We start from the raw sequence: 19,930 nt of genomic DNA on the forward strand, positions 1-19,930 counted from the left end.
AAATAACCCACTGAGTTATAAGAAGTAAACAATGGAGCTTCTATGTTTATTTTATTCTCAGTCTTTAACATTTTCAGTCTGTATATGTTTTAGGGTAAAAATAATCCTACTATGTGTTTATAGTTTTAAAATGCATTTAAATGTATGCTTAATTTTTAAAAACTCATGGTGTATTTTTCAAAAAATACCAATACCAAGAGCCACAGGAAGTTTGCAGGCCTCAAGGATAAGTTTCAGCTCTGTTTTTGGCTAGAGTTGGAGAGCTCTCTGATGAGGCGTTTAAATGCTGCCGTTTCATCTTGTGAATTCATATACTTCAGATATGACATGATCAATCAGTCAAGTCAATATTAGAGATTAAAAACTGAGATGCTGGTAAAAATTGAGAGGCTGACCCACCGTGAATAGAGATTAGTCATAGATTTGCTTGCAGATAGGGCAAAATGTCCCTCAAAAATGATCTTGGAATCTGCTCAATGGTTGCAGAGATACCTGATTAAGACTGCAGAGTTCTGCATCATTAAGCAGGGGGAAAATTGGTTCTGTGAAACTTGATGAGCTGATGCCTTCAATTAGCTGTGAAACCATAAAGTTTCTCTTCTCATCAAGGTTCCAATCAAGTGCAAGTCGTCCCTAAGAAGAGAATTTGTATTCTGGAGGGCAAAAAGAATATATAAAAATATCCTAGAATGGCTGGATGGATTGATTTTTCCAAAGCTGTTGTCCCTCTGATAAAGACAACAGTATGTTTTTAGCATTATCTATCATCAAGTTAGTTGTGGCATTGCTTAGGTAACAGACTGAACTATGCAGAGAGACAGAGATACTGAGTGGAGAATAATTACAGAGAGAGTCACAGGAGAGGAAATAATGAAAGAAGAGCATCCAGGGAAGAGAATAGAGAAGAGGAATTCAAAAGAATGAAGACGAGCATGGCGGAGGCTAGAAGTGGTACAGGCACATGGATTTCCTGGAAGTAGACAGCATTTCTTGGAGTCGTTTAAAGATGACATAGGTTAAGTCTGCATGGTCAGATCCACCTTAGGACCATGCGCCATGGCAGCCATCCTAGCTCAGGGCTCTCTTCCTCACTTGTCTCTGTTTGCTGACTAGAGAGAAGTAATGGAGGATTCCAGGGCTCTGATTCAGGAAGGAGTTAGATCTAGGGGGAGACAAACAAGAGCCCCTGAAAAGAAGAGAGAGCTGTGGGAACTGCCCCTTTCCTCAGTGGAGGCAATAGGAGATAGTGGGCTGTCAAAAGGTCAAAAGGTAGGATTACTCATGCCATATTCCTACGAGTGGATGCTTATTCATTTGACTCTCCGACTGCTGATGCTGTTCTGCCAGTAAAATGGGGCTTAGGGTGAAGGTAGATTCACCATAACTCAGGAAGTTTCCTTTAATTCTTTGAAGGTGTAGGAGGAGATCAGAGCTGGTCAGGGACAAGCTAGGTGGCCTGAGTATGTCCGTGTATCTCTATCTCTCTGTCTTTAGTGATATGTATATAAAGACAGAGAAATCTACCGCAGTATTGATTCACATGCATTTTAATGACATTATTATTTTGTGCTGCGTGGTAATTGGTCATACATGATAAGGAGCTGGCATACGTGACTAACACATATGGTTTTCCAGAGCCCAATCAGGTTTATGGTTTTACTTTCTGTATATTTGGCCACCTATAATAAATGTCCATGTTGATAGCATTCCTTGATACCAGATTCTGTCTAATTCACATCATAATCACTGGCTTAATCCTAACTGATAAATCATCTTCAGGTATCCAGGAATAAAACATGGGATTGGGAAACATTTGGCTAGGATTTGACTCACTCTTTTCTTGGGATTCCTGGAGTGCTGAGATGGGTCACAGGGAGAAGGGAGCCACGTTTATAAAGGGGCCAAAGAGGTTACTGGGAGAAAAGGGATAGAGCCTCTAACAATTCACTTTCAAGTTCAAATTCTTTATAACCTTATGTCTAGAGTCATATTTTTAGGACTAAGATGATTCTTTTAACTCAAAGTTTGAGGATTCGATGACTGTGAATGAGTTCTGCTAACACAAAAGGACACCAAGATCCCAAATGAGAGCCCATTAGGAAGGAGGAGGGAGTCTAGACTGGATGACCTGGGCTCCACACCAAGGATCAGAGGCTCACAGTTGAAACTAGTTCTGGAAAAGCCTGGAATCCTCTTTGGTATTTATTGCCTGTGATTTGATAATAAGCAACTTGGGAGATTCTTGATTGGGGGTGCTAAAGCTTGAGATATAGTTTGGAGCAAAATCATGTTTCTCACTTGTTTATTCTTAGTGGTAAGACAACCTTAATGCCACAAATGAGTTTAAAGGTCTAATGATGAACACATAGTAGATCCATAAGCCTAAATAATTAGACACCAGGTATCTCTTCCCTGCCCACTTGTTTCTTTTCCCTAATGTTGATGACTTACTAGATTTTTAAGCTGCTTAAAAGCCAGAATCATTGCTTAATTCTCTATCTCCGTTACTCACGGTGTCTAGCACATGGCAGATGTCAGTAGTTGTTGGTTGGTTAGCTGAATAAGTAAGTCGATGAATTTTGGCCTAAGAACTTATTATGTATTTCTTTCTGGTTCTCCCATCCAAGTACTAACGAGGTCTGACCCTGCTTAGCTTCCAAGATCAGACGAGATCAGGCATGTTCAGGGGGGTATGGCCATAGACCCTGGTTCTATCATAAGACAATTTGAGGGCCAAGTTAGAGTCTTTCATGCTGTTGAAGTATACCAACATACATTTTGTCATTTTTTTAAAAGGACAATCACTAACTTTGGGTTGAAAAGGATCAACCCCACCATTCCTCAGATGCATGAATGGGTTGTCCAGAGTCCCTGATTTTATACCACACGTTATTTTCATCCAGCACTACAGAGGTATCTAGCAAGCAGTTTTCTTAACCTCCCCGATCCATCTCTGCTCATAAAATTAATTCTAGCTTTCTTCTTCCACCTCTCTCTGACTTTTCTCTTGAGAAAATAACTTTTTTTTTCTTTATTTTCCTTTCCCTCCCTCCCTTTTCATTTCCCTTCCTTCCATCCATCCTACTTTTCTCCCTTCCTTCTTTCTTTCTTCTCTCTGCCCCACGAATTCTGGTCTCTTTGACTAGTGAGCCATAGTTCTTGTTATCACTTTTAAACACTCACATTTATAGCTAACTACTTGTCTACAGGAAAAGAGACTAATATAATGACGATTAAGGACATTCCATTACGACATTCTTTTCCATTTTCTCTCCTAGATATTTCCAGAGGGAGAGGCAAGCAGTAGACTGAGTGGGTGAGAGAATGCCAATGGCTGATGAAAGTGAAAATTGTTTAACATTATTAATTCATAATGATATACAAATGGAAATTGCTATGAATATCAATTTTTACCTCTCAGCTTCTCCAGGGTTAAGAAAACAAGGAAAGTAAGAATTCTTTGGGATAGTTTCCTGCTGAAAACATAAAATCATTAATACATTTTCATGGGAGGTCATTTGGCAAAATATCTCAAAGCTTTAAAATATGTATTTCTTTTGACCCAGAAGTTCTACTTTATGGGCTTAATCTTTTTAAAAAATCAGAGACATGCACAAAGATTTATATTTTTAAAGTTCATTACTATTTATAGTAGTAAAAATATCTGAAATATTTAAATAAATTATAGCATGTTATATACATGAGATATTATGTACATTATGATATTATATTTAGGGTCTGTTGTCACATTATGAAAATCAGGGCACAGTATGCATTTTTTGACCCGATATAGACAGGTATAGGAAAATTCTGGGAGTGCCTTTGCTGATCAGATTAACAGTCATCCTCTTGGAATGGTGGTATTAAGGGTGATTTCAGACATTTTCTTACTTATAATTATTGATATGTTCTACTTTTTCTACAATTATAATGGTTTATTCTCTCATTATTTAAAAGGTGTCTATGACAGATGGAGGTGAAGGGGGATTCAGCCAGGCCTCTGATTTCTGTGTATAAGTGTCTTAGAGTCCATTCACTGATGGGAAACATAGCAAAGTCTATTCCCCCTTCTCCTAAATCTGACCTGACCTTGTGACTTGATTTGACCAGTGAGTATGACAGAAATAATGTTGTACAACTTTCGGGGCTAGGCCATTAGAAGCTTTGTTGCTTCCATTTTGTTCCCTTGAAGTGCTGCCATGAAACCACCACATAAGGAAGTTGGTCTAACCTACTGGGAGGAAGGAGGACTCACAAAAGAGAACCAAGGTACCTCAGCCAACAGTCAGGACCAGGTGCCAGACACCATGAAAGGCATCATGGTCTTTCCAGGCCAGTCAACTCTCCAGCTGAATGCAGGGAGGTGCCTGAGCCCAGGTGAGTCTGGCAAAAGAGCCTTCCCATCAACCCCTTAAGGTGAGAAATAAAAAATACTGTTGTTTCAAGCACCAGTTGGGGTGTTAACTCAGAAAGAGATCATGGAAACAGTGGCATAAACATTAATCTTAAAAAGGAAGTTGAGGCTGGCTACGGTTGTCCATAACTTCCTGAAAATATTACCTCGGATGTTTGTATAGAAGCTTCATGGCAGTCATGTGCAGCTTGTGTTTTGAAAGGTTGTCTGGTGATACTTGGGAATAGAATAGTATTACTTAGGAATAGTAATACTTAGGAATACTAAACAGAAAAGATAGAAAGATCTCTGTTGCCTAGTTCCTCTGATGTCTATTTGGGGAAATTTTCAAGATATCCTCCCAACACTCCACCCACTAGTGATCCACATACATTATAGAAATGAAAACTCAAGGATGAGGCCAATGAATGCCTCAGAAGTCAGCCTGAATTCAGCACCGGAGGGATAGAAATAAATACCCTCTCCAGGGCCCTTGGAGATGATCGAATTCACCCCACTGTTCAAAAGACAGCTCAGTCTAAGACTGAGACAGTAGTGGTGGCTTACTTCTGGTCACAAATAAGTGACCTCATAGGCACAGAGCTGGGAATAAACACAAGTCTCTGCTTCTCTGCATTACAGTTTATATGATAAGTAAGTAAGCGAAGTCGCTCAGTCGTGTTCGACTCTTTGCGACCACATGGACTGTAGCCTATCAGGCTCCTCTGTCCATGGGATTTTCCAGGCAAGAGTGCTGGAGTGGATTGCCATTTCCTTCTCCAGGGGATCTTCCCGACCCAGGAATCAAACCTGGGTTTCCTGCATTGCGGGCAGACGCTTTACCGTTTGAGCCACTAGGGAAGCATATATGATGTTGCCCCACTTATTCCAGACCAGTGAAATCTGAGAGGTAGGATAAAACACGTGGCCTTTGCTAATTTTAGGAACATTTCACATTTCAGTGGGATCGTAGGTCATAAAAGACGAGGGTCCAAAAAGTTATGCAGCCAAAAATATTATGCAGTCCTGTAAATATAACCATCAAATAAAATTGCAAAGGGGTTTCTTTCTCTGGATGCAAGACTGCCTGAGACCAGCAGAAAGTGAAGCTGCACAGCTTCAGTTTCACAGGTTGCGTTCCCAGCAAAGTATTTCCAAAGCCAGATGCCTGGCGATGGATGTTGTCTCTCTCCTCTCCTACTGGGTAATTGATATTTATTATAAAACTAAGCAGGAGCATGTGGGAAAAAGAATTGTGACAGCTGCTAGTTTCAATATTCAGTTTTTTCTCAGTTCATCTCCCCTAGGCATAATACTCATGGATGTCACACTCACTGACATATTCTTCTGCTATCAACTTCCGTTATCATCATTTTGTTTCTTCCATGCCAAGCCCTGCCCATTAGGTTTCAAAGCTATATCAGAAAATATAAGGACTATGAACTATTGTCCCATGCCCAAACTTGGCAGTTGTGTCTGTAGATTAGAGTCAAGGAGTTGGTTCTGCTGAGGGGCCCTCCTATTTCCTGCTTCACTTCCTCCCTGGTGTGAAGAATTTCTGGCCCAGGATTAAGGGAAGAATTTAAGCCACTGGCTCTTTCTGAAGCTTTCTGTTGCCAACCAAGACATCTGGGGTGTGACCTCAGCACTCCCTACTGGCATCAAGTTTGGCACAAAGCTCTGTGATGTCTGAGATTTCTTTACTCCTAACAGCCTTTATTTCTCACTCATCTCACTATTCTGCCAGCCAGCAAGACAACAGTTCATGCTTGCATAAATCTGGCAAGGGCCCAGGATATTTGTGTGTATTGTGGGGAAGCAGCTGTCACTCTTTGTTGGTGTGGAGCCCTTCCACTTGCTCTTTGTGGTGTCTGGCCTGGAGGTCTGGGGCTAGGGTTGGAGATCTGGGCAATATGTGAATCAAGAGCTGGCAACCTGCTAATCTAACCTAATCCTTGCTTTTGGAGAGATTTTTTTATCAGGGTCAAGGGCTCTAAATGCCATATGTATGGCATTTAGGGCAAGAGTCAGGACCCAGGAGGTCAGCAGTTTAGCAGACCCCGGGACAAAGTGAAGGGTAAAAGAATAAGACTAGGAGCAAATGAAGAAGATCTAATAATATAAAGAAGGCAAATTTTGGCAAAAGAGCTTGGCTTGTACAACATTTTGAAAAACAATTAAATCAGTTCACATTTAACCCTAGGGTATTTTATTTTCAAATCTAGACTCCCATCTCCTCTTGAAGCACCTTGTAGGTCTCCAGCCCAGGTAAGGTAAGACAATCCCATCCAGAGTTCTCTCCAACCACTTAGCTCATCCCAGAGGAAAATGCTCATTTCAGGTGTGCATTTCTCGGTCTTCATTTTCCCTTTTCTTCACAAAGCATGAGGTGGAGTACACAGGACACACATTATCCTTTCCTCTGGGTTTTCTCCTGAGGAATGGTTCATTATTTAAATAAAAGACTAGAATTTGAGAAACAGAATACTATCTGACATTCTAATGCTGCTTCTATTTCATACTATGATTTTTGCTCCCCCAAATCCTTCCTCCAAGTCACACGCTTGAGCCTGATCTTGGTGGAGAAATAATGTATGAAAGTCCACGCTTGACCTTAGTGTCACCACTGTAGGGGAAGAACCAGAACAGGTTTTCCAAACAATTTTTTAAAGGAGCCCTTTTTAAAATATCACTTACACTTCCATGATAGTGGTCAGACTTCCCGGTATCCTGTAAAAAAACTTTTTGTATTCATTTATTAAAATATTGTATTGAGAGACTATTAAGAGTCCAGGAGATGGACTGCCAACAAAATAAACACAGTCTTTGAGAGTTGGACCATAAAGAAGCCTGAGCACCAAAGAATTGATGCTTTCAAACTGTGGTGTTGGGAAAGACTCTTGAAAGGAGATCAAACCAGTCAATCTTAAATGAAGTCAGTCCTGAATATTCATTAGAAGGACTGATGCTGAAGCTCCAAAATTTTGGCCACCTGATGTGAACAGCTGACTCATTAGAAAAGACCCAGATGCTGGGAAAGACTGAAGGTAGGAGGAGAAGGGGACAACAAGAAGGGATGAGATGGTTGGATGGCATCACCAACTCAACGGGCATGAGTTTGAGAAAGCTCTGGGAGATGGTGAAGGAATGTGAAGCCTGGTATGTTGCAGTCCATGGGGTCACGAAGAGTCAGACACGACTGAGTTGACTGAACAACAACTGCCTTCACAGACATTATAGTCTAGTGCGGGATAAAAATATTAACTATCAAAGAATGACTCACAGAAATAACTACATACTCACCATTTAGGAGTCAGGATGAGGAAGTAGAGAGGAATCTCCCCTGTGGAAATGACATCTGTATGACTTGAGTAGAACTTGAGTGAACTGAGGTGGGAAGGCAAAGGCCCAGAGCAGGAAGCAGCCCCTCCCACCAAGAGATTTCCACATGGGGAAGGCCAGGCTGGGGTGGGAGGGAAAGTCACTCAAATTTAACTCACCTGGTTAGGAAACCATTGGCTGGAACTGGATTTTGCATGCCAAAGCAAAGGGCCTATTTGGTTTTTTCAAGAGTACCCAGAAAACCTACAGGACCTGCTTGAGACTTCCTCCTAACAAGGAGAAAGTGACACACAGAAAGCAGAGTTGACCGTTCACAGGAGAAAGAATAGAATTTCATGATGATTTTAGCTTGTCAATCCTGCTTCAGCTGCTGCTGCTAAGTCGCTCCAGTTGTGTCTGACTCTGTGCGACCCCATAGACGGCAGCCCATCAGGCTCCGCCGTCCCTGGGATTCTCCAGGCAAGAACACTGGAGTGGGTTGTCATTCCCTTCTACAATGCAAGAAACTGAAAAGTGAAAGTGAAGTCGCTCAGTAAGTGTCCGACTCTTTGTGACCCCACGGACTGCAGCCCACCAGGCTCCTCCGCCCATAGGATTTTCCAGGCAAGAGTACTGAAGTGGGTTGCCATTGCCTTCTCCTACTCATTCACTAAAAGAATTAGGAAAGATTCTGTTTGTTAAATATATGCGTTCAAGGAGTATTCCCTGGGTACCACACAGAGACTGGCTTAGAAAAGAGCAAGGGTGACCCTTAGGAGGATGAGTAACCTTGCAGACAGATGAAGTCTGGAGAAAGGTGACAGCAGGAGGGTGGAAAGAAGTGCAGACATATGAGATGCAAACCTAAATACATAATATTAATAACAGAAACTGCTTAGGAATTTAGTGATACCTTTAGAGTTTGTGTTTGTTATATCATTACCCCTACACATTTGACAAATACTAAAACACTTTGCAATTACACCCAAGGAGATGATGGAATTCCGGTTTAACTATTTCAAATCCTAAAAGATGATGTGGTTAAAGTGCTGCACTCAATATGACAGAAAATTTGGAAAACTCAGCAGTAGCCACAAGACTGGAAAAAGTCAGTTTTTATTCCAATCCCAAAGAAAACCAATGCCAAAGAATGTTCAAGCTACCACACATTTGCCTTCATCTCACATGCTAGCAAAGTAATGCTCAAAATTCTCCAAGATAGGCTTCAACAGTACATGAACTGTGAAATTCCAGGTGTTCAAGCTGGTTTTAGAAAAGGCAGAGGAACCAGAGATCAAATTGCCAACATCTGCCAGATCATTAAAAAAGCAAGAGGAGTTCCAGAAAAACATCTATTTCTGCTTAATTGACTATGCCAAAGCCTTTGACTGTGTGGATCACAATAAACTGTGGAAAATTCTGAAAGAGATGGGAATACCAGACCACCTGACCTGCCTTTTGAGAAACTTGTATGCAGGTCAGGAAACAACAGTTAGAACTGGACACGGAACAGCAGACTGGTTCCTAATTGGGAAAGGAGTACTTCAAGGCTGTATATTGTCACCCTGCTTATTTAACTTATATGCAGAGTACAGCATGCAAAATGCCAGACTGGATGAAGCACATGCTGGAATCAAGATTGCTGGGAAAAATGTCAATAACCTCAAATATGCAGATGACATCACCCTTATGGCAGAAAGTGAAGAAGAACTAAATAGCCTCTTGATGAAAGTGAAAGAGGAGAGTGAAAAAGTTGGCTTAACACTCACCGTTGAAAAAACTAAGATCATAGCATCAAGTCCCATCACTTCATGGCAAATAGATGGAAACAATGGAAACAATGAGAGACTTTTATTTTGGGGCTCCAAAATCATTGCAGATGGTGATTGCAGCCATCAAATTAAAAGACACATGCTCCTTGGTAGAAAAAGCTATGACAAACCTAGACAGCATATTCAAAAGCAGAGACATTACTTTGTCAACAGAGGTCATCTAATCAAAGCTATGGTTTTTCCAGTAGTCATGTATGGATGTAAGAGCTGAACTATAAAGAAAGCTGAGCACCGGAGAATTGATGGTTTTGAAGTGTGGTGTTGGAGAAGACTCTTGAGAGTCCCTTGAACTGCAAGGAGATCCAACCAGGTCCATCCTAAAGAAAACCAGTCCAGAATATTCGTCGGAAGGACTGATGGTGAAGCTGAAACTCTAGTACTTTGGCCACTGATCTGAAGAACTGACTCATTGGAAAAGACTCTGATGCTGGGAAAGATTGAAGGCAAGCGGAGAAGGGAACGACAGAGGATATGGTTGGATGGCATCACCAGCTCAATGGACATGAGTTTGAGCAAGCTCCAGGAGTTGGTGATGGACAGGAAGCCTGGCATGCTGCAGTCCATAGGGTTGCAAAGAGTCAGACATGACTGAGCAACTGAACTGAACTCAACAGAAAACATTTTGTGGCATACAGTCCCGAGGATTTTATTAGGGGCAAAGCCTGAGGAAAGAAAGCAGGGAGGTGACCAGTAGCTGGGTGAGGGTGGTGGTGGCTGTGACTTAGGATACCTCTGACACACTGATCGATTTCCCTTAGCGAATGGGGTTCTCCTTCTATTCCACTTCTGGAAGGGGAAGTCTGTGAAGGCTTTCTCATGACTGCCGCACACTTAAATAGGTGTGTTTTATTCATTCAGGCCACAGATAGACCCTGAGGTTCTAGGGAAGCCAGGATCTCGGCAGTAACTCTGAATTTCTCCTAACTTGGAATAACTCAGAGATTCAGAGGTGGGAAATAGGAAACAAGAGTAGGTATATCTCTTACCTTTCTCTTTACTTAACATCTCTACACATTCTCCTCTTGTCCTGTTAAATCCCTCTCATTACCAGTATCAGTTCAATTCAGTCGCTGAGTAGTGTCCAGCTCTTTGAAACCCCATGAACTGCAGCACACCAGGGTTCCCTGTCCATCACCAACTCCCGGAGTTCACCCAAATCAATGTCCATTGGGTCGGTGATGCCATCCAACCATCTCATCCTCTTTTGTCCATTTATCCTCCTGCCCTCAATCTTTCCCAGCATCAGGGTCTTTGCAAATGAGTCAGCTCTTTGCATCAGGTGGCCAAAGTATTGGAGTTTCAGCTTCAACATCAGTCCTTCCAATGAACACCCAGGACTGTTCTCCTTTAGGATGGACTGGTTGGATCCCCTTGCAGGCCAAGGGATTCTCAAGAGTCTTCTCCAACACCACAGTTCAAAAGCATCAATTCTTTGGTGCTCAGCTTTCTTTATAGTCCAAAACTCACATCCATACATGACCACTGGAAAAACCATAGCCTTGACAAGACAGACTTTTGTTAACAAAGTAATGTCTCTGCTTTTTAATATACTATCTAGGTTGGTCATAAATTTCCTTCCAAGGAGTAAGTGTCTTTTAATTTCATGGCTGCAATTACCATCTGCTGTGATTTTGGAGCCCAGAAAAATAAAGTCTGACACTGTTTCCACTGTTTCCCCATCTATTTGCCATGAAGTGATGGGACCAGATGCCATGATCTTCGTTTTCTGAATGTTGAGCTTTAAGCCAACTTTTTCACTCTCCTCTTTCACTTTCATCAAGAAGCTCTTTAGTTCTTCTTCACTTTCTGCCATAAGGATGGTGTCATCTGCATATCTGAGGTTACTGATATTTCTCCCGGCAATCTTGATTCCAGCTTGTGCTTCTTCCAGCCCAGCATTTCTCATGATGTACTCTGCATATAAGTTAAATAAGCAGAGTGATAATATACAGCCTTGATGTACTCCTTTCCCTATTTGGAACCAGTCTGTTGTTCCATGTCCAGTTCTAACTGTTGCTTCCTGACCTGCATACAGGTTTCTCAAGAGGCAGGTCAGGTGGTCTGGTATTCCCATCTCTCTCAGAATTTTCCACAGTTTATCGTGATTCACACTGTCAAAGGCTTTGGCATGGTCAGTTAAGCAGAAATAGATGTTTTTCTGGAACTCTCTTGCTTTTTCCATGATCCAGCAGATGTTGGCAATTTGATCTCTGGTTCCTCTGCCTTTTCTAAAACCAGCTTGAACATCTGGAAGTTCACAATTCACATATTGCTGAAGCCTGTCTTGGAGGATTTTGAGCATTATTTTACTAGCGTGTGAGATGAGCGCAATTATGTGGTAGTTTGAGCATTCTTTGGCATTGCCTTTCTTTGGGATTGGAATGAAAACTGACCTTTTCCAGTCCTGTGGCCACTGCTGAGTTTTCCAAACTTGCTGTCATATTGAGTGCAGCACTTTCACAGCATCATCTTTCAGGACTTGAAAGAGCTCCACTGGAATTCCATCACCTCCACTCGCTTTGTTCATAGTGATGCTTTCTAAGGCCCACTTGACTTCACATTCCAGGATGTCTGGCTCTAGGTGAGTGATCACATGGGTTGTGAAGATCTTTTTTGTATAGTTCTTCTGTGTATTCTTGCCACCTCTTCTTAATATCTTCTGCTTCTGTTAGGTCCCTACCATTTCTTCCCTACCATTTCTGTCCTTTATTGAGCCCGTCTTTGCATGAAATGTTCCCTTGGTATCTCTGATTTTCTTGAAGCGATCTCTATTCTCTCCCATTCTGTTGTTTTCCTCTATTTCTTTGCATTGATTGCTGAGGAAGATCCTTGCTATTCTTTGGAACTCTGTATTCAAATGGGTATATCTTTCCTTTTCTCCTTTGCTTTTCGCTTCTCTTCTTTTCACAGCTATTTGTAAGGCCTCCCCAGACAGCCATTTTGCTTTTTTGTATTTCTTTTTCTTGGGGATGGTCTTGATTCCTGTCTCCTGTACAATGTCACAAACCTCCATCCATAGTTCATCAGGCACTCTGTCTATCAGATCTAGTCCCTTAAATCTATTTCTCACTTCCATTGTATAATCATAAGGGATTTGATTTAGATCATACCTGAATGGTCTAGTGGTTTTCCCCACTTTCTTCAATTTCAGTCTGAATTTGGCCATAAGGAGTTCATGATCTGAGCCACAGTCAGCTCCCTGTCTGGTTTTTGCTAACTGTACAGAGCTTCTCCATCTTTGGCTGCAAACAAAATAATCAATCTGATTTCAGTGTTGACCATCTGGTGATGTCCATGTGTAGAGTCCTCTCTTGTGTTGAAGAGACTGTGCTATGACAATGCGTTCTCTTGGCAGAACTCTATTAGCCTTTGGCCTGCTTCATTCTGTACGCCAAGGCCAAATTTCCCTGTTACTCCAGGTGTTTCTTGACTTCCTACTTTTGCATTCCAGTCCCCTATAATGAAAAGGACATCTTTTTTGGGTGTTCGTTCTAGAAGGTCCTATAGGTTCAACTTCAGCTTCATCAGTATTACTGGTAGGGGCATAGACTTGGATTAACTTGATATTGAATGGTTTGCCTTGGAAATGAACAGAGATCATTCTGTCATTTTGGGGATTGCATCCAAGTACTGCATTTCAGACTCTTATTGACTATGATGGCTACTCCATTTCTTCTAAGGGATTCCTGCCCATGGTAGTAGATATAATGGTCATCTGAGTTAAATTCACCCATTCCAGTCCATTTTAGTTTGCTGATTCCTAGAATGTCGATGTTCGCTTTTGCCATTTTCTGTTTGACCACTTCCAATTTACCTTCATTCATGGACCTAACATTCCAGGTTCCTATGCAATATTGCTCTCACAGCATCGAACCTTGCTTCTATCACCAGTCCCATACACAACTGGGTATTGTTTTTGCTTTGGCTCCATCCCTTCATTCTTTCTGGAGTTATTTCTCCACTGATCTCCAGGAGCATATTGGGCACCTATCGACCTAGGGAGTTCATATTTCAGTAACCTATCATTTTGACTTTTCATACTGTTCATGGGGTTCTCAAGGCAAGAATACTGAAGTGGTTTGCCATTCCCTTCTCCAGTGGACCGTATTCTGTCAGACCACTCCACCACGACCCGTCTGTCTTGGGTGGCCCCACATGGCATGGCTTAGTTTCATTGAGTTAGACAAAGCTGTGGTCCATGTGATCAGATTGGCTAGTTGCCTGTGATTGTGGTTTCAGTCTGTTTGCTCTCTGATGCCCTCTCTCAGGGCCTACCCTCTTACTTGGGTTTCTCTAACCTTGGACGTGGGGTATCTCTTCACGGCTGCTCCACCAAAGTGCAGCTGCTGCTCCTTACCTTGGACGAAGGTTAGCTCCTCTTGGCCATGCTCCTGCGCCATCACAGTATGTCTTCCAGTATATCACATTCACAAAAACTTCTTCCTATGAAAACAATTTGTTTCCTAGTTTCCCATTCTCCTACATACTTTCTCATCATTCTCCTCCCGCTCTGACCATTCTCCGTGCCTAGCCAATTTCTAATCTTGCATTTCTCAGTCTCTTTCTCTGGCTGCTGAAAGTTTTGGACAAAATTTAAAGAAGAAAAAAGAACACGCTGCTTCATCTACTAAATAAATATTGAAGCTGAATAACTTCTGTTGATCTTCCTGGAGCTCTTAGTTGTTTCTTGTTGGTAAATTATGGCATGTCCCTCAAGACTGCCCTAAATTCCCTGCACTGCCTCAAATCTCAAAATAACCTTCGATTCAACCTCAAGAAATGACATCACTTCCTACTCTCCTGGCTGTGAGACAAGGGGTACTTAACTGCTTAGGATCTTTGTTTCCTCCTCACCATAATGGGGAAACAATGGTTCAAGGGCTGTGATGAGAATTAAGTGGGCTATGTTTACAAAATCACGGTGGTTTGTTAGCTATTATTATGTCCAGTAATAAATTATATTAGTGCATTATTTTTCTCCTCTAAATCAAATTTCAATAAGCTAAATATTGTTTAATAGGCTGTTGAACCTGAATGGGCTTATTTTGAACATGGAGAAACAAATTCTTTTCATTGTCAAGGCAGCTAGCTTTGTTTGAAAGATGAAGCTTCAAAATGTTATTTCATTCTAGTATGTCTCTAGGCATGAGATAATTAATAAATCACACCCAAACTCATAGTGAAATAATAACCTCATACTCAAAGACAGTCTTTTGTTTCAGAAATTATTGCTAGGACAAAATGTTCCCAGTATTTACATTCTTGCTGTGTAAACAACAGGATAATCTAGTCACGTATTTAGCTTTTAGCTCTTTCCTCCATGCTCACATATTATTTACTGCATTATTCAGTGTTGGAAATGGCAGTCATTAAGCTGATTCCTACTTCAGTTTTCCTGTCATTGCTCTAGTCACCTTAAAAATTAGCTTTTTGTCTTATACATAAGACTCCCTAATTAAAACCAGACTCTCCTCATTTGGTCTTATTCTTTCCTGCTTCTCTCAGATGAATTTCTTTATGTTTAGAGACTCCTCGTTGTCATGAGGACACAGCAGCAAACACAGGGGAAGAGAAAATATTAAACTCATGCACTGTCCTCAGTCTGCTTCCTGGGTTTGAATTTGGGTTTTACATTCAAGCTCACATGTTTAGTTCCACCCTAGGTCTCAGCTCTGCCGTCCGAAATAATGTGTTTCTGTTGATTGACGCCTTTATTAGTTTGCTCAGGCTGCCATAACAAAGTGCTTAAACAACAAGAATGATTTTCTCACAGTGTGAGGCCAGCTGTCTGTGATACAGTAATAGGAAAGGTGGGTCTCTCCTGCGGTTTCTTTCCTTGGTAGATGACCATCTTCTCCTCTGTCTTACATGTTCTTTCCTTTGGACATGTCTATGGCCTAATCTCCTCTTCTTATAAGGATGCCAGTCCCATATAGTCTAATTTTACCTTAAGTTCCTCTTTCAAAGCCCTGTGTCCAAATACAGTCACATGCTGAAGTCCTGCGGGCTGAGTACTTCAACATATGATTTCAGTCCATGAAACTTATTGGGGAAAAGCAGGAGGAAATGTGTTTTTATTAAAAATTCATAGTTACTATTGATTAGATGAGACATCCAGGCAAGCAGCTCAGTATGTAACATTTTGAAGGAGGCATCTTTTTTCATAATGCACTGTGATAAAAGTTTAATGAGGTGCTTTAATAAAAATATATAAAGATTTGTTCTGATTGCAGGAGGAGGACAGCAAAAATAGCAAACAGGCTGGATGTCCAAAGGGGTACAGTGGTTGCTTTGGGATGGAAAAATAAATTAGAATAATGCTTTATTTGCTGACATAAGCATTCTTTCACTGTTACTTCAAGAATTAGAAAATAAAATAATGAACTATTTATGCTTAATAAGTGGTGGTCTGTAAATTTCAACCCAAGTAGCTCTCGTGGCTCAGATGGTAAAGGGGTCACCTGCAATGTGGGAGACCTGGGTTCGATCCCTGGGTCGGGACGATCCCCTGGAGGAGGGCATGGCAACCCACTCCAGTATTCTTGTCTGGAGAATCCCCACGGACAGAGGAGCCTGGCGGACTACAGTCCATGGGGTCGCAGAGTCAGACATGAGGACTAAGGACAGCACAGCACAGCACTCGTACAGGGATATAAGGGGATAGGAGGGGGCAGTTAGGAGCCCCCTGTTGCAAACAGTATCCTCAAAAACTGAAAAAAGATTCCAAATTAGTTTCAAATGCTCTCACATCCTTTAATCTGTGGCACAGACTTTTCTGACTGCTTAAAAGGAACGAACACGAGCAAGACATCTGAAGGTCAGGTTCAATGTCTGCCTCCTCTCCTAGAAAAATATTTTGGTACCTCTTTTCCTCACTGGGAAATCCTCATCTTTGTATCTCTCATTTGGCCAAATATCATACAATCCTCCTGAGGATTGTCATTAAAACATTTAATTCATGTAATCACAGAATCTTCTTTTTTTTTTTCCAAGAAGGAAGGACACTGAAGATTTAGGCCAACCTTCTCCTTGATTTAAAATTATTCACAAGTAGAGTTTTCTAGGAGACCAGCTGGAGCAGTCTTATCACCCAGTCACATTTACTATTGTGTCTGTATTACAGTTCAACTTGTTCTAGAAAATCCTGGTCTGGTCACATATATTGCCCTGTATAAACCTAAGAAGCCTCTTTAACATTCACCGTAAAGACAATTTATTGTTACTTGCATTAAATAGATGTGGTTTGTATATTATGTTAGTGAATTTAAGTAAGTCACATAAATGGGTCTGCAACATGCCCAGAAGATAATTGTTACATATTTAAATAAATAGAGCATGCAGTCTTGCACTGTTCCTGTAAAAATCTCTTCATTCATAACTATTTCTGGTTACAAATACTGCATTTTTTGCAGCACCATCCAACAGATGTTTCTGGGACGATGGAAATGTCCCAAAATACCTTTACTAATACACAAATTCTGAGAAGTGAGCAAGCTTGGATATCTCATTCATTCATTCACTGAAACATTGGCTAAGAGCCCAGTGTGGCCTAGATAATGTGTCTAAGAACTGGGCATATAATGGCGAACAATATACTGTCCCTGCCTTTGAGGAGCATAAGAGCTAATAACTCAGACAAACTGGAATACCAGAAAATAATCTGTTATAGGGGCTGAGGAAATACACAGAGAGACATCTAACCCAGCTAAGTAAGGGGGGTTGGGGATTCACAACTTGCAGCATGCTTTGTACTTCAGTGAATTACTCACAGTAGGCCTGGCCTCATTCCCCACTTTAAAAAGGAGGAATCAGTCTCAAAGGGTTCTGTGATTTACCCAAGTCCACGTGAAAACTACTCAACCAGATGGATTTAGTTGAAAAATTCATATGCTTTGGACTGCTTTCTCAAAATGCCAATCAACATTTCTTCAAAGTTAATTTTTAAAGTCACCCACATTCTACTTGTCACTATAAAAATTAAAAAATTTCAAATTTCAAATTTTCAAATAAGATAAGAAGAGTGAGGCAACTACTGCAGTACTTTACATTAAATTAAACCTATGCTGCTGCTGCTAAGTCACTTCAGTCGTGTCTGACTCTGTGCCACCCCAGAGACAGCAGCCCACCAGGCTCTGCTGTCCCTGGGATCTCCAGGTAAGAACACTGGAGTGGATTGCCATTTCCTTCTCCAATGCATGAAAGTGAAAAGTGAAAGGGAAGTCGCTTAGTCTTGTCTGACTCTTTGTGACCCCATGGACTGCAGCCTACCAGGCTCCTCCAACCTATGAATGATTAATTAATGGTGCATACATAGGCATATTATTTGTAGTGGATTAAATTTTGCTTGTTATTATATCAAAAAATAGTGGATGTTATAAACTTTGTTAAAAAGCAGTACTTCAACTTAAATAATTCCACTTAACTGCTGTCCCTTCATCCTTGCACTACTGACAAGTAAGTGAGTTTTCAAGGCTCAATTCTTGAGCTTTGCAAAACTATATGATAAAATTTTATTGAAATACACATCTTTCTTCAATGACTTCCTAGAATCAGAGTGAAATTAAGCAAGAATCTAAAGGTAAATAGAAGCCACAGATAGTGAAAACAATCTTTGAATAGCAGAAATCAATTTTCTAAGGAAGGAAGGTGGGACAAAAAGGGATGGAACGTTTTTATTTTGAGCATCTATGATGTTCATAAAAGGAAAGGGAAAGGCAGCTTGTTTCATCATCTGTGGGGCCACAGGCTCAGTACTACAACAATCTAAGAATACTAGCTACATTTATTATTATCTTCCACATTCAGCCGGATGGTTCTCACTTGGGGTTACTCAAGCACTCATGGCCAGATGTTGGCATCTAACAGCTCAGCTGGGCTGATGGTCTGGAGGGCTCACGCACATTGCTAGCCATTGGCTGGGAGCTTAAATAGGACTGTTCACTGCAACAGTACGTGTTTTTCATGAGCTGGGGCTTCCTTCAGTATGGTGTCTGGATTTGTAAAAAGGGTTTCACAAGACCAAGTATTATAAGAGACTGAGGAGGAAGCTGCAATGTGTAACATCACTTCTGCCACCTTCTATTGGGAAAATAAGTAACAAAGGTCAAATCAGATTCAAGCAGAAGAAAACTGATGGGGAGTGACAAGGTCACATTACAGTAGAGCATGTGGCTGGACCAAGGAAGCAAGAGGTGCCTAGGAAGAAGACAGAGCTTGTTACATCCATCTTTGGAAAATACAAACTGTCACAGTCTTGTCTCCAGATACGACAATTCACATCACTCTTACATGTGACATATAATTACTTTCAAAGTCTCATCAGCCCCAAATCCAGACCTTGTCATTATGTCCAATGAGGGAGGATGTCTCCTCAGCTCCGGGTGCAGCTCCTTAAGCACAGCTCCTTGGGAACAGATCTCCTTTTCTAGCTACTCTACCACATCCTCCACCCCACCTCTGCCCTCCCCCCGAAGTTCAACCTAAGCCCTCTGCAGTGGCAATGCAGGTGGGGAGAAAGGCAAAATGGGACAGGCTGTTTACATTTAATACCGTCCTAAAAACACTTGTCCTCTCTGGGCCTGGCTCTTTCTCTGTGTGCACTTGGTGGGGTCTTCATGCTCCCATTCTGAGCTCCTCAGACTGCAGCTGTGACGTCTGGGCTGTCTGCTTCTTGTAGACTCACTTTGCTGGTATCTCATCGCCCTCCTAGCCAAGTCTCTTGAACAGGGGTTAAAAGGACTAGTGGCTTCCAGCCCAGTTGAATTAAATGACACTCCTTAGCTCAGGTGATTTCACCAAAATGATAAATTGATTTATTTATTTATGAACAAAGAAAAAATGTAACCCACTACTCTCCCTCCCATTTTTCCACCTCTAGTCCCATGGTAGAATGGTTTCATTGAAGGAACATTTTTTTCCCCCTGGAGAGAACACGCAGGTTGCCAGGCATCCAGGAAGTATTAATAGTTTCTCTTTGACAACAGCTCAAGTCTATAGAGCCTTACATCTCTTAAAATGAGAAGAGTTGGAGGAGTCAGTTTGGGTTTCCAAAAAGAAATGAATGTCACATTAACTGTATTGGCTTTGGTGTATGTCCAGGACTCAAAACTCTTAAAAAATTTTCTTCTGCTATTTCCCAAGTTCCTACACACCAAACCAATGTCTTCCTGATCACTGCCCTCAAGGCTGCAATATCAAAAATTAAGATCATCTCTCATTGCTTTATTCCTTCTCAAGCTCCAGGCAGAAGATTGAGGTCCGTTTATTATAGACTCAACTACTTTATTTAATGAAAGTAATACATTAGAAAAAAGTAGAACTTTAAGCTCCAAACACTAAATGAGACAAAGATGACAATTTAATTTATTAATAAAAATGTAATCAA

At 41.2% G+C, this 19,930-nt stretch overlaps 1 protein-coding gene across 1 annotated transcript in view; it reads left to right on the top strand.

Annotated features, from left to right (window-relative positions):
• Positions 1–932: 932 nt before the first annotated feature.
• Positions 933–19,930, top strand: part of LOC128052390 (T-cell receptor-associated transmembrane adapter 1) — a 99,024-nt gene continuing 80,026 nt past the window's right edge. Inside the window, exon 1 of the mRNA XM_052644942.1 lies at positions 933–951. Coding sequence (XP_052500902.1) covers positions 933–951 — 19 coding nt within the window. The remainder of the gene's footprint in view (positions 952–19,930) is intronic.

The sequence above is a fragment of the Budorcas taxicolor genome, chromosome 1 (assembly GCF_023091745.1).
Source record: "Budorcas taxicolor isolate Tak-1 chromosome 1, Takin1.1, whole genome shotgun sequence".
Classification (NCBI taxonomy): domain Eukaryota; kingdom Metazoa; phylum Chordata; class Mammalia; order Artiodactyla; family Bovidae; genus Budorcas; species Budorcas taxicolor.